This window comes from Myotis lucifugus, unplaced genomic scaffold (assembly GCF_000147115.1).
Source record: "Myotis lucifugus unplaced genomic scaffold, Myoluc2.0 scaffold_182, whole genome shotgun sequence".
Classification (NCBI taxonomy): Eukaryota; Metazoa; Chordata; class Mammalia; order Chiroptera; family Vespertilionidae; genus Myotis; species Myotis lucifugus.
This window is the reverse complement of record NW_005871230.1, coordinates 2,371,351-2,385,465: the sequence shown is the minus strand read 5'-3', so window position 1 is coordinate 2,385,465 and position 14,115 is coordinate 2,371,351. Positions and strand designations below refer to the sequence as shown.

At 37.3% G+C, this 14,115-nt stretch overlaps 1 protein-coding gene across 1 annotated transcript in view; it reads left to right on the top strand.

The window, feature by feature from the left end:
- GSTCD (glutathione S-transferase C-terminal domain containing) overlaps positions 1-14,115 on the top strand; it is a 138,652-nt gene that overhangs the window by 21,799 nt on the left and 102,738 nt on the right. Inside the window, 1 exon segment of the mRNA XM_006096597.3 lies at positions 1,510-1,603. Within this exon segment, the coding sequence (XP_006096659.1) occupies positions 1,510-1,603 (94 nt within the window).

Below are 14,115 nucleotides of genomic sequence, written 5' to 3'. Positions count from 1 at the left end.
CAGGCAGTGGTCTGAATATTGGATACATGAAGAACAAATTGACTGTTATCATGGTGCTTACATTCTGGTGGTGGAAATAAACAAAGAAAAACATGTTAGGCAATAAGTGCTGTAAAAAAATAATGTGGGATAAGAGAGTGGAGGTGATCAGGGTAGGGGTCCTATTTAGGTAGGATGGTCAAAAAGACTTATCTGATTAGGTGAAGACATTGAGCAAATAACCTGAATGAACTGAAGATTTGGAGAAAGTGTTCTAGGCAGAGGATTCCACTCGAAAAAGACCCTGAGAAAATCCGTACAGGCAAAGTAGATTAGTGGTTGCTTAGGGCAGAAGCTGAGGGGGGAGGATGGAGAGTGTCTGCTAATGGGTGTGGGGCTGCTTTATGAGGTGATGAAAATGTTCTCAAAATAGATGGTAATGATGGTTGCCCAACTGTGAATATTCTAAAAACCTTTGAATTGTGTGCTTTACAAAGGTAAATTTTATGACATATACATTATATGTCAATATAGCTATATTCTTAAAAGACTCCAAAATAATGAATGAAGGACAGCAAGAAGTTCAATATGGCTAGACTAGAATAAGGAAGATAGGAGAGAGGTAAAGTGATTACTCTCGACCTCTAGACCTATATAGCTATATCTCCACCCCAACCAAAAAAATCTTTATATTATTTCCTTTGAGATAGGAATTTAGCTAGTTTTCATAATGGAAAGTTATCTCATGAACTAATTGATATAAACAGGTTCATGATAGATTCTCAGGGATTTTTCTTTTGAATAGGATATTACTGGAAAAATAAATACATGAATCGTGGATATTCTGTGGGCTGTGGACCCAGAATTGGATTGGTAGGAGTCAGGGCATCTATGCGTATGCCATGCCACTGTCTCTTGATCAAATAAAGAAACGTACAACTTTTAACATGGGAAAGAAGTCTGAGATATTTTTGATATATTGAAAAAGTTGGGAACTGCTTGGTTAAAGCAGAGGAATTCTTTTCTAGAGACATTGCTGACATGTGTAAAAGACTGGTATGGATGATATTTTGGAGGCATATGTTGAAGTGAGGCTTTTTAGTCCTGTTAAATAGAGTTCCTAGGTTCTGGCAGTTTTCTATAAACACAGATATTCATGGATATAAGCAGAATTGTTTTTTTTAATCATCTCTGTGTGGGTTGTTTTTGATAAAATTTTACCCTCAGGTGACTTTTCTCTTAGACACACAATATATTTCTAGGTAGCTCATTACTTCTATATATTTTCAGGTAATAGTTTTTAAATATCATTACTTTTTATTATCTCAGTGTAAAAAAAATAGGAAAGTAATTGCTGTAAAAAAAACTATGTTATATTTCTTATGTAACCAAATATCTTGAGGAAAACCCGGTGATGGTTGATGTTTATCTTCTTCCTTGCTAGTATAGAAAATAGAAATGTGGCCTTGTAGTACATAGTAGGATTTTTATTAATTCATTAATTTGGTAAGGGCCTATTTCCTTTTCTAGGAAAAAGGCATTGAAGTGATGTTTTCTCCTCACCCTTGTCCTACTTGGACCATTGATTGGAGTAATCTTCCTGCAGCAGTGAGCCCAAAGGAAGGTGAGATTGTTTTTTTCTCTCCTTTAAATCTTACTCATAATCTGGATAGTTACTTCATATCTATCTTCTAATTTTATAATCCTCTTTTTGGCTATATCTAAAATTCTGGTTATTCTATCTTTATTAAGTTTTTATTTATTTTATTATAAAATTTTTACATGTCTACATCACTCAGATTTAATATTTACCACATTTTTCTAACATTTGCTTCATGTATTCCTTTGTTTCTTTGCTAAAGCATTTTGAAGCAAATCCCAGGCACATGTCCTTGGATCAGGATTACAGTACAGACAGCTAAAAAATTTTTACATCTTAAATAATCATTATGACACATAATAAAAATTAACAAAAATTCCTTGATCATCTAATAATTAGTCCATAATTATTTCCCCCAATTGTTAAAATGTTGTTTGTAAAAATATATATATTTATAATTAGGTTTTTAGTTAAATATATTTTTCATTGCTAGAAATTATATTTGTTTTATTTTCCTTGCTCATGTTTCAATTTCCTCTTTTTATAATTTTTTAAACATGGCTATTTTATAGTATATTTGTTATTTCTAATAGCTGATATCAATAGAGATGTAATTCTATTTGTTATTTCTGTTGATTTACTCATGTTTTCTTATTTTCCTGTTAGTTTTGTAGTTTTAGATTGTGAATTCATTTTTATGTTACCTAAATCTGTTGGAATCTTGTGGGGCTTTGTGAGGTTAAGAGTAAATTCTCATAGAAGGGGTTTATAGTTGCTTTGCCGGGCATCTCAAGATATTTTAAGACCACTTAGCATTAATTTTTCAGTTTGAGATTCCTCAACCTTTTCTATCAGGAGCTAAGGTTTAAACAAACAAGTTATGTATCATTTTCCTTTGCTGTTGAGTGGACTTCTTTTTAAATGCACCTTTTCATAGGGAATATAAGTTTTCAAGTTTCTCTTTTCATGTAGTGATACTAGTTCCAACTTGTCACCATGCTGGATAGGGATCAAGGACTAGCCTCTCTTCTTTGTCTTACTGTGGAAGCTTAGATTCTTATTATTAGCAAACACCTTCCAGGCAGCTGTGGTATCAGTTCAAAATTATTGTACTGCTTTTTAGTTTCTTAACCCCTTTTAAAGGCCTTATGGATTTTTCTGACTCTCAGAAATCCAGTTAGAAATGTAAAGGATGATTTTTGAATTTTAAATATCATTTTAGATATTTTTATGTGGGGAACTGTTTTATAACTCAGTGTGATATTTCTTTAATCGTTTATGTGCTCTTTGGTTTTATAATAAGCCAAATATAACTTGATTTTCAAATGCTCTCTGAAATCATGTGCCTTTCTTTTTCCTATTCTCTTCTGTGATACTTCCTAATATTGCCTGAATCTCACTGGTCAATTCTGTTCTGTCAAGAAAATAATTTAGGATTCTTTCAGAATGAAAACAGATTTTATTGAGCAGTTAAAAACTCTGCATCAATATTATATAAAAACTAGAGGCCCGTTGCACGAAGATATTCGTGCAATAGGCCTTCCCTTTTCCTGGCTGCTGGCACTGGTTTTCCTCCGGCACCCGGGACCCAGGCCTTTGGCCAGAGCCTTCAGTCTTCGCTCCCCACTTCGCGCCTATGTATGCAAATTAACCGCCATCTTTGTTGGGTTAATTTGCATACTCTCCTGATTGGCTGGTGAGCGTAGCAGAGAGATGGTCAATTTACATGTTTGTCTATTATTAGGTAAGATAAAATTCAAGCCCTAGCCAATTTGACTCAGTGGCTAGAGTGTCAGAACATGGACTGAAGGGTCCCTGGTTCGATTCTGGTCAAGGGCACATACCTTAGTTGCAGGCTCGATACTGGGCCCTGATCAGGGACCATGCGGGAGGCAACCAATTGCTGTCTCTCTCTCACATTGGTATTTCTCTCTCTGTCTCTCTCCCTCCTTTTCACTCTCTCTAAAAATCAATGGGAAAATATCCTTGTATCAGGATTAACAAAAAAATAAATAAAAATTCAATTTTGGTCTTTTATTAAGTATATAAAAATAGTAACTAATGACCTTGTTAATATTTTAATTATAACTATTTTTAAGATTTTGAAAAACTTGTTTGAAAACATTTTTAAAAGTTTAACAGTTTTTATTCTACTTGTAATTGGATTTTGTATACTCTTTGACTATAGTATTGATTTGAACAAATTAAACCTAGAGTTTACTTTAGCTTTCTAAAATAAAAATCTAATTTTCATTAATATCTATCAAAAAATGAAAATAGAGTTTAAAAGTACCACATGTTTTGCTTATTCATAATTTACTATGAGGCCAAAATAACATTTTAAATTATTTATATGAGCAATCAATTACCAACTCAGAAGTCTGCATTAAGCATTCATGTCTGATTGTTTTACTGGTTGGAGTGCATATCTAATGAAGCTTCTGGAATTAATCACTCATTATATCCTTATAATGGATCACCTTGTTTACATAAATATTATGACAAAGATGAACTTATCACAGAAGAGATACATGGTCCACTCACATTTCATTTACTGTTTCTTAAAAAGTTTATAGTCTTGTTAAACTAAGCCAGAATTATAGCATTTTGTTTTTCTATTTTCAGTTCTGGTGACATGGTAATAGGATTTTTGTGAAATTAAATTTATTATTTACTTAGGGGTGTGGAGGTCACTGTGAAAGTCATGATTGTGTTCTAGTACTTTTTTTTTTAAAGAAGAAATTGAATTGCAATAAGTTATTCTTAGTATTTGGTTCATTTGGATGTTGCAAAGACTGACTCCTTATACTGAATTCATTGAATTACATCAAGATTTTGAAACATATAAAAATCATTCTCTTTACTAACAAAGACTGTATTGATACTCATCATGGAGTCTAATATATTTCTTAAGCTTATCTAATCTTCTATTCTCTGTTCTCACCCGTTCTCTCTCTACTTCTTATGTACTATTCCCTAAACTCCAATGCTGTTTGGTTTTTTGTTTTGTTTTGTTTTTTTTCATTAAGTCTTCGGCATGGACATGAAGTCAGCCTGCCTGAGTTTAAAACCTGGACTACTGACTGGCTACATAACCTATATACCCAGATTCTCAACTTCTCTGTGCCTCAATTGCTTCATCTGTAGAATGGGGATAATAGTGCCTATTTTATGAGATTGCTGGTGTGATCAATGAATTAATGCAGGGTGGGGCAAGAGTAGGTTTATAATTGTGGGTATGTGAAACACAGACTTTAGTTTTATATTATTACTTATTAATTATTGCATTTTTTCCATATGAACACCTGTAAACCTACTTTTGCCCAACCCGGTATATAAAGCAATTAGTACAGTGCCTAGTAAAAAGTAAATGTTAAATAATATTAATGTAGTAGTCAGAATTAATCACTCTCTCTTAATATTCCTTTAGTACTCTCTTATACTTCATTTTGGTACTTATTGTATGCTTCTCATACACTGTAATTACTTATATGCATGTTTTCCTTCTCCAATTGACTGTGAACTCTTTGAATATAGGGTGTCTATGTATAAGTACTCAATACTTTTTTAAAAAAATATGTTTTTATTGATTTTTATTTTTTATTTTTTTAGAGAGAGAGGAAGGGAGAAGGATAGAGAGATGGAGACACCGATGAGAGACATGGATTGGCTGCCTCCTGTACACCCCCTACTGGGGACTGAGCCTGCAACCCGAGCATGTGCCCTCACTGGGAATCAAACTGGGGATGGCTTGGTTCATGGGTCAGTGCTCAACCACTGAGCCATACCAGCCAGGCCTCAGTACTTTTTTTTTTTTTTTTTTTGAATCCTCACCTGAGGATATTTTTCCATTGATTTTTAGAGAGATTGGAAGAGAGAGGGAAAGACAGAGAGAAACATCAATGTGAGAGAAACACATCGATTAGTTGCCTCCTACATGCACCCTGACCAGGGCCCGGGCTGAGGAAGAGCCTGCAACCGAGGTACGTGCCCTTGACTGGAATCGAGCCCATTTTTCAATTTGCAGGCTGATATTCTATCCACTGAATCAAACCAGCTAGGTCCTCAATACTTTTTTTATTAAATTGAATTGAGACTACAAATCATTTTTTAAAATCTTTCAAAATTTCTGTTTAAAACAAGCAACTTGTCTCATATAGATTTAAAAGGCTAAAATAATTGAATTATTTAGTCTGAAGAAAGGAGACCTGAAGATTTAATATACATTATTATTATTATTACATTTTTATAGACTCTTTGGGAATAAATTGTAGACATCACACCTCTAGTTCTAAATATTTAACTTTCTCCTTTAAGAACAAGGATATTTTCTTACATAACCATATTACAATTATCAAAAGAGGACATTTAATTTAGTACTATTATCTAATCTACAGTAGCTTGTGATACATTTAATTGTCTTATCTTTTTAGTCTTCCTTAGTTGTTTCCTCCTGTTAGATTCAAGTGAGGCATTTTTGGCAGGAACACCACATGTGATGTCTGTCCATCTCAGTGCAGGTATCGGGAAGCACACTATCTCAGTTTAGGCCAGTGATGTTAACTTGAACCGTTTGATCAAGGTGATGTCTGCCAGCTGTCTTTACTGTAATGTTACTGTTTTCCTTTATTAAATTGGTAAGTAGTTTGTGGAGAGATATTTGAGACTATATACTACATTTTTATTTTTTCAAAATTTTACTCACTAGTTTACATTAATTTAATGCTTCTTGCCTGGATCTTCTCAGTGCAGTAGGAGACTGTTGGTTGAAGATTTTCTATCAGTGCACATGACTAAAATATTAACTTAAACATTTCATGCTTCGTGTTTTATAATTTATCATATACGGAACCATCTGATCACAACTATCTGTGACTCTATACCCTTAAGAACTGTGACTACCCTTAATTCAAAGATGAAAGTCACTGCAAACAATCTGGCATTCAACTTAATAGGTGTATTTTTACACCTTAGTAGGTAAATACTGATATTGAATTTTAAAAAACCAAGACAAATTTTGTGGTGTTGGATTGATTAGAATTACAGGTATAAGTATAAATTCATTCTGTTCAATATATATAGATAACAGACATAGATATATAGGTACAGCAATAGATATGTGTGCAATGGATCAGCAATAGATACTGATAGTCACAAAAAGATAAATTTTCAACTCTCACCTTTCTATATTTATTAGTGTTCACTCTACTGTAAGAAAGTTTTCCTTATATATTTATTAGTTAAATTATCATTTTAAAATGAGTTATAATTCATCACTGTCACTATTTATTTCAGTTCTCAAGTTTTCCTGGGTTTTGAGTCCCATTCAACTGGCTTTTGATCCTCTGAAAATGTCCCAATTATTCTATGACCACTTGCTGAATTTCTGGCATAATGAAGAATTATCAACTCATTTTTCCATTTTCCTGCCCCAGGCCTAGATTTAGCTGCTTCTCTGAGAAACCCTGGTTCCTTTTAGTGGAGAATGGTTTTAGAAAGTAAGATTTGGACACCAGATGTGCTCATTGCTAATGAAGTGTTATTGCTTCTAGGTCCTCTCAGCAGGGTAGTATGTATACATAGGTCTGTTAGGAAATAGATGTATGTATACATACATGTACACACACACAATCATACATCATATCTATTGCTGTACCTATATATCTATGTCTGTTATCTATATATATTGAACAGCATGAGTTTATACTTATACCTGTAATTCCACTCCAACACAAGATTCTTCCTAGTTTTTTGAATTCAATATCTGTATTTACTTTTTCTAACAGCAAAAATCGTAGCGCCCAACATCACATATGTATTTGCTCATTTGTTGAGTTCTACAATATATGAACAATAATTTCAGAATTGCCATACTCAGAATTTCTGTATTTTTCTCTATGAAAAAATACACCTACTAAGATGAATGCCAGATGGTTTGCAGTGATTTTCATTTTGAATTAGGGTATATAGTCACAGTTCTTATATAGATAGTTGTGCTCAGATGGTTCTGTATAAGAAAATTATAAAACATGAGGCATGAAAGGTTTAAGTTAATATTGATCATGTCCACTGATAGAAAATCTTCAATCAACAGTCTCCTCCTGCATTGAGAAGATCCAGGCAATTGTATCTCTCTATTACTGTTTGTCCTCAAATAGCAGTGATTTTCTACTCTAATGAACTAGGATAAATGTGTGAGCCTGAAGACTCCATTTTATTAAGTTCAGGAGTACATTTCTTTTTGCCCTGTGACATTTTGCCCTTTGAGTATGAAGGTGGGAATAGATATAGTTTTTTACATAAGACCTAGAATAGAGCCATTCCCTTTAGACAGTATTTCCCTGTGAACTCTCTGTTCACCAGTAGTTTTTAGTCTCTGTTTCCTATATTAGGAGTTGCTCCTAGCCCAGAATAACCATGTCAGTCATATAGGAGGGAGGAGAGTCAGAAGATGACCTTATCCTACATAATAAAGAGCTAATATACAAATGGTCATCACGCCCTCACGCCCTCACACCATAACAGCTCAGACACTCAACACTGGGGAGAAAGGAGTGGGGGCCAGTTAGGCACAAATGAGCTCGCGAGAGAGGAATGGGGACCAGCCAGGCTGCGACCCAGAAGAGGGACAAGCCCTCCACCCTGCGGTCCTAGGCACCAGCAGCTGCACCTGTGGCCCAGGAGAGGGTCAAGCCACATGCCCCATGGTCCCAGGCACCAGCACCTGCGGCCCAGGAAAGGGACAAACTGCCTGCCCCACATTCCCAGGCGCCAGCACCTGTGGCTCAGTAGAGGGACAAGCCGCCTGCTCTGCGGTCCCAGGTGGCTATGGCCTGGGTGAAGCTGCCCACCCACGATTCCCTGTGGTTGCAGCCGTCCCAGGCAAAGCCAGCCTGGGTCTTGGGTGCCTGCAACTGGCCGGAGGAGGGAATCCTGGGTCCCGGGTGCAGGGCGAGGCAGAGGCGGTTAGGGTCAGGGGAGCAGTTAGGGGCGATCAGGCAGGCAGGCAGAGGTGATTAGGGACCATCAGACAGGCAGAGGTGGTTAGGGGCAATCAGGCCGGCAGGCAGGTGAGCGGTTAGGAGCCAGTGGTCCCGGATTGCTAGAGGTAGTCGGACATCCCCGAGGGGTCCCCGATTGGAGAGAGTGCAGGCCGGGCTGAGGGACCCCCCCCCCACCATGCATGAATTCGTGCACTGGGCCTCTAGTAGAAAATAAAGGAGACAAGAACATAGTTGCTTAGGTGTTGTTCCAGTTATAGTCTCTTTTATTCTTATATTCAAAGTTCCACTGTTTTATTTTTATTTTATTGATTTTTAGAGAGAGGACGGGAAAGAGAGTGAGAGAAACATTGACGTGAGAGAGAAACATTAGTTGGTTGCCTCTCACACGCACCCTAAGTGGGGATGGAACCCTCAACCTGGGTATGTGCCCTGACCAGGAATCGAACCTGCCACCTTTGGTGTACAGGATGATGCTCCAACCCACTGAGTCACACGAGCCAGGGCTAAAGTTCCAGTGTTTTAGAAATATGGCCCAATTAGGTATACCGGAGGTTTTGGTTTTGCTTTTGAGCTACATGAAAGCATCATCTCCTAGGGAGACTGATCTGGAGGTAGTGCATAAAAACCTTCATCACCACCTATTTACCCTCACCCACTGCCACCCAGTTTAGAGTATATACATGTTAGTTGAGATAAAAAGAAACATTGAATGGCACAGTATTACTAGGAGATTGTAAGGTTTCTCTTTTTAGAGGGTTTCAAACCCAGTAGATTTTATTTGCTTGTGATATACATATATGAATGATTAGAATAAAAATTACAAACTGGTATGTTCTAACAACTATTATATAAGTCACTGATTGAATTCATGGTTCTGAGGAAATATAAAATTTTTCAATCCTAGTGGCAGATTATACTCTCTTAATAGCAAGGTATTTTTTTAAATCAACTTTTATATATAACAATTATAGATGACTAAGGTTTTAAATTTTAAAGTTTATCCTGATAAGGATCATTTATATAAATACCCTTCTTTTTTTCAATTTGTTTTCTGTATACTATTTGGGATTGAAAGGAATGAGTTGATCCTTGACATTGGGAAACAATAGAAAACAAGATACTGATATATGATATCCCTAGTAAAAATTGGCCTCAATGCAAAGTCTGTGCCCTTTTGTTGTATGCTTCTATAAACCAACAGGATCCCCCTTCTTTTCTTATTTCAGCAGAAGGGATTTGGGTAAACAAGGAAAGAATGTAGGTAAACAAGGGAAGAATGTATTTGGAGAGGATTGGATCTAAGGGGACAATGGAAGGACTAAGCTGAGTTTTCCCCCATCAGTAATTTCTTAACCAGCTTCTTACCAGCTCTCAGGGACATGGTAAATAGCATTATTTATTGTTATTTATTCCCTAAGGCCAGGGATACTAAAAGTTCACCATAACAAGAATGTCTCGCCCACAGTATAAATAGTGCCATCCTTTGGGAAATCTAAAACATAAAAGCTTGTTTTAGGGCCTAGGCAGGGTGTAAGGATGCTTCATTATCCTAAACCATTGCTTTTCAAACTAGGGACAACCATCAGAATCGTTTAGAAGGCTCCTTAAAACCGAATGCTGGGCCCAGTCCCAGGGTTTCTCATGTAGGTCTGAGATGGGCCCTAGGATCTGCATTTCTAAGAAGTCTCCAGTTAATGCTGCTTCTGCTGCTTTGGGGGCCACACAATGTGAAGTATTATCCTAGGTAACTGATACAGTGCATAATGGGGCTGCTTTGATTTCAAACTTTTACCACCAAGATAAGATGAACAACAAGATTAAAGTTTTCTAAAATTTTTCTTTACAACCTAAAAACTTATTTATTTATTTATTTGCTTTAAGCATGGAATACATCAAATATAAGAGCTTGTGCATACCTCTGAACCATTTAGTAACAATGAAACATTCTGCTTTAAGCTAATTATATTATCAAATATGGATGGAAGTGGAAGTATCTTGATAATGTAAATAAAAATAACTCTCAAGAATTTCTTTTTTCTGAAATACAAGTCTCAGATTCTAATTTTTTCCAAAAATAACATTTGTTTTCTGATTTTTAAAAAATGGTTCTCTGGTGAGAAACAAGGATATAATCTCCCCAACATTTTGTTATTTTTTTTGTTTACATTGAGTAACTTTAGATTATAAGATGTTATATTTTGAACATTTTGGCATTTAAAATACTAAAAGCACACAAAGAGAATGAGATCTGGGGAAAAAAATCCAAATATAAATGTTTTTCATTTCTCTAAGTTATACTTAGCTATGAAATCCAAAACCTGACCATATTTGACTCAAAACTGCAAATTTATGACTATTTTCCTTCTTTTCAAGGGTGAGGTTTTCAACAAGCATTTTGGTGCTTTACCAAAAAGTAATATAATCTTTCATGTAAAGTGAATTTTAATCTGAAGCTAAAAGCCTCTAAAATATAGTATATGTAGACAGAATTTATATTAAACTAGAGGCCCGGTGCACAAAATTTGTGCACGGATAGGGTCCCTAGGCCTGGCCGGCGATCAGGGCCAATCAGGTTCCCCTGGTGGTCAGTGCACTCCCACAGGGGGAATGCCGCTCAGCCAGAAGCCAGGCTCATGGCTGGCGAGCACAGCAGCGGTGGCAGGAGCCTCTCCCACCTTCCTGGCAGCACTAAGCATGTCCAACTGGCGAGGAGTGGGCCCAAGCTGGCAGTTGGATATTCCCTGAGGGCTCCCAGACTGCGAGAGGGCACAGGCTGGGCTAAGGAATCTCCCCCCCCCCCGAGTGCACCAATTTCATGCACCAGGCCTCTAGTGTATTATATTGTATTATGTATATGAATGATATAGAGCAGACCATGTGGTAAATTTATCTTTTCTAGTAGAAAGTTAAAGAAGTTGGTGAGACTAATAGTAGATGGAATTGAAACTGGCTGAGAGCTGGGTAAACTTTTACTAGCAAATTCTTCTAATTACTATAGTATTAGGTATCCTATATAATAAAAGGCTAATATGCATATTGGCCGAACTGCAGAATGACCAGTCACTATGATGTGCACTGACCACCAGGGAACAGACATTCAACTCAGGAGCTGCCCCCTGGTGGTCAGTATGCTCCCACGGTGGTGGTGGGGGGGGGGTTGCCGCTCAGCCAGAAGCCAGGCTCACGGTTGGTGAGTGCAGTGGTGGTGTTGGGAGCCTCTCCCGCCTCTGGGGCAGCGCTAAGGATATCCAACTGCCAGCTTAGGCCCTGGGTCACTAGTAAATAATATTGAACTATTTCTCAGCTCTTTTCAAAATATTTACCAGAAAACTGGAGATCGTTTATAATTTAAATGATAGTTTGATCCAAGGGAAGAACTACAAAGACACCTCAATATATTTCTTTTGTAAAAAACAGCAATGCAATGCTAATATACACAGATAAACATTGATTTTTCACTTTTTGGGGCGGGGGCGGGGGGATTAGTGCCCTTCTAATTTTTATTGTTGAAAGTATTATATATGTCCCCATTTTTCCCCCATTGACTCCTTCTAGCTCACCCCCAGACTTTCACTTTGATAGTCCATTTCACAGGTTGCTATCCTCAAACTTCAAAAGAAATTAAGAAAGTCAAACATAATTTGAGTTTCTTTATATCAGCATTGTTTCAAAATAGTGATTAGTGTCATCTAGGAATAGCTTAAGTATTAATCCTGGCTGGCTGGCTGCACTAGGGCTGCTGCCCTGACAGAAAACTTCAGGGTTCCTTGAGAATGTCACCATGTTTTTTATAGGGGTGGGCAAAGTTTACAGAGTTTATTCTTGTATTCTTATTTGTTAATTATTGTATTATTTTCCATACGAACAAGTGTAAACTTACTTTTGCCTACCCTGTATGTTGCGGTGATAGGGGTGTTGTGTTCATGAGAAGTAGAGAAAGTTATTTCATACTGAAAGCTTAGCGTCCAGTTGCAATTATATATTTGCATTTCAAAGTACTGAAAAGTGGGACTGAGTATTTTGTTTTGCCTGCCAAAATGGTTGAGTGAATGAGTTTATTTTGAATTTTAAATCAGCTCAGGTGTGGAAATGATAGTTGTATAACATTGTACTGCTAACTAAATCGTCTGGAACCCACTTTGCTGTAGACAAGACCTGAAAAGGAATAACGAAATTAAATTCCAATTTAATTACTTCAAAGCCCTCAAGGCAAAAATAAGTGCAGCAATTCTTTATTTAGTGGGACTATTGGTAAAATGGGCTCACAGCTTTGGTACTTTAAATAGCACTGGGCTTACTGGGTTTCTTGTCTTTCTATTTTCCTTCTGTTTCTAAGCTATGGGACCAGATTGTCTTCTTAGGAAAATACAATGTCATTTTATTTTTTAAATTTAATAGTGTAGTGTGCTTAACTGTGGCATGTGATTAAAGAAAAAAAAGATAAAAGTCTTTTTTTTTTTCCTCTTGGAGTTAGATTTCACTATAATGCTTCCCAGTAATATGTTATGCTTTGTTCTACCCTCTAGGGTTAGACTTCAAAACCCTATTTATAGACCATGTTTTTAAGTACTTTGTAAGCAGAACCCATGATGACTGATTAACCAAGAAAGTTTTAATGGCTAGTTTATCTAGGGTAGATTATATAGAATCTTCTAAGAGTATTGCTTTTTAAAACAAAATAAAAGTATTTGACATGAGAAGCATGTAGGCGATTACATAATTTTTCTGAAGTTTATTTCAACTAGGTCATATGCAGGGTATAATAATTATTTGGGATTCTTTTGTCTGTATACAAATGAAAATATTGAGAATTTATTGAACAATCTAGGAGATTTGGGTCTATTCCTGACTCTGCTAAGTCATTTATTATATCACTAGAGACCCAGTGCATGAAATTTGTGCACGATGGGGGGATCCTTCAGCCTGGCCTACACCCTCTCACAATCCGGGAACCCTCCAGTGATGTCTGACTGCAGGTTTAGGCCCAATCCTGAACCTGTAGTTGGACATCCCTCTTGCAATCTGGGACCGCTGATTCCTAACCACTCTGCATGCCTGCCTCATCACCCTTAACCACTCGTCTGCCTGCCTCATTGCCCCTAACCACTCTGCCTGCCTGCCTGATCGCCCCTAACCACTCGCCTGCCTGCCTGATCACCCTTAACCACCACCTGCCTGCCTGATCACCCCTAACTGCTTGCCTGCCTGCGCAATCGCCCCTAACTGCTCATCTGCCTGCCTGGTCGCCCCTAACCCCCTCTGCCTCAGCCCTTGCCACGGCGGCTTCATCTGGAAGGATGTCTGGAATGACGTCTGGAAGGTCGTTTGGCTGTCCAGTCTAATTAGCATATTATGCTTTTATTATTATAGACTAGAGGCCTGGTGCATGAAATTTGTGCACTGGGGGGGGGGGGTGTCCCTCAGCTCAGCCTGCACCCTCTTCAATCTGGGACCCCTCGGGGGATGTTCGACTGTGGGATCAGGCCTAAACTGGCAGTCGGACATCCCTCTAACAATCCAGGACTGTTGGCT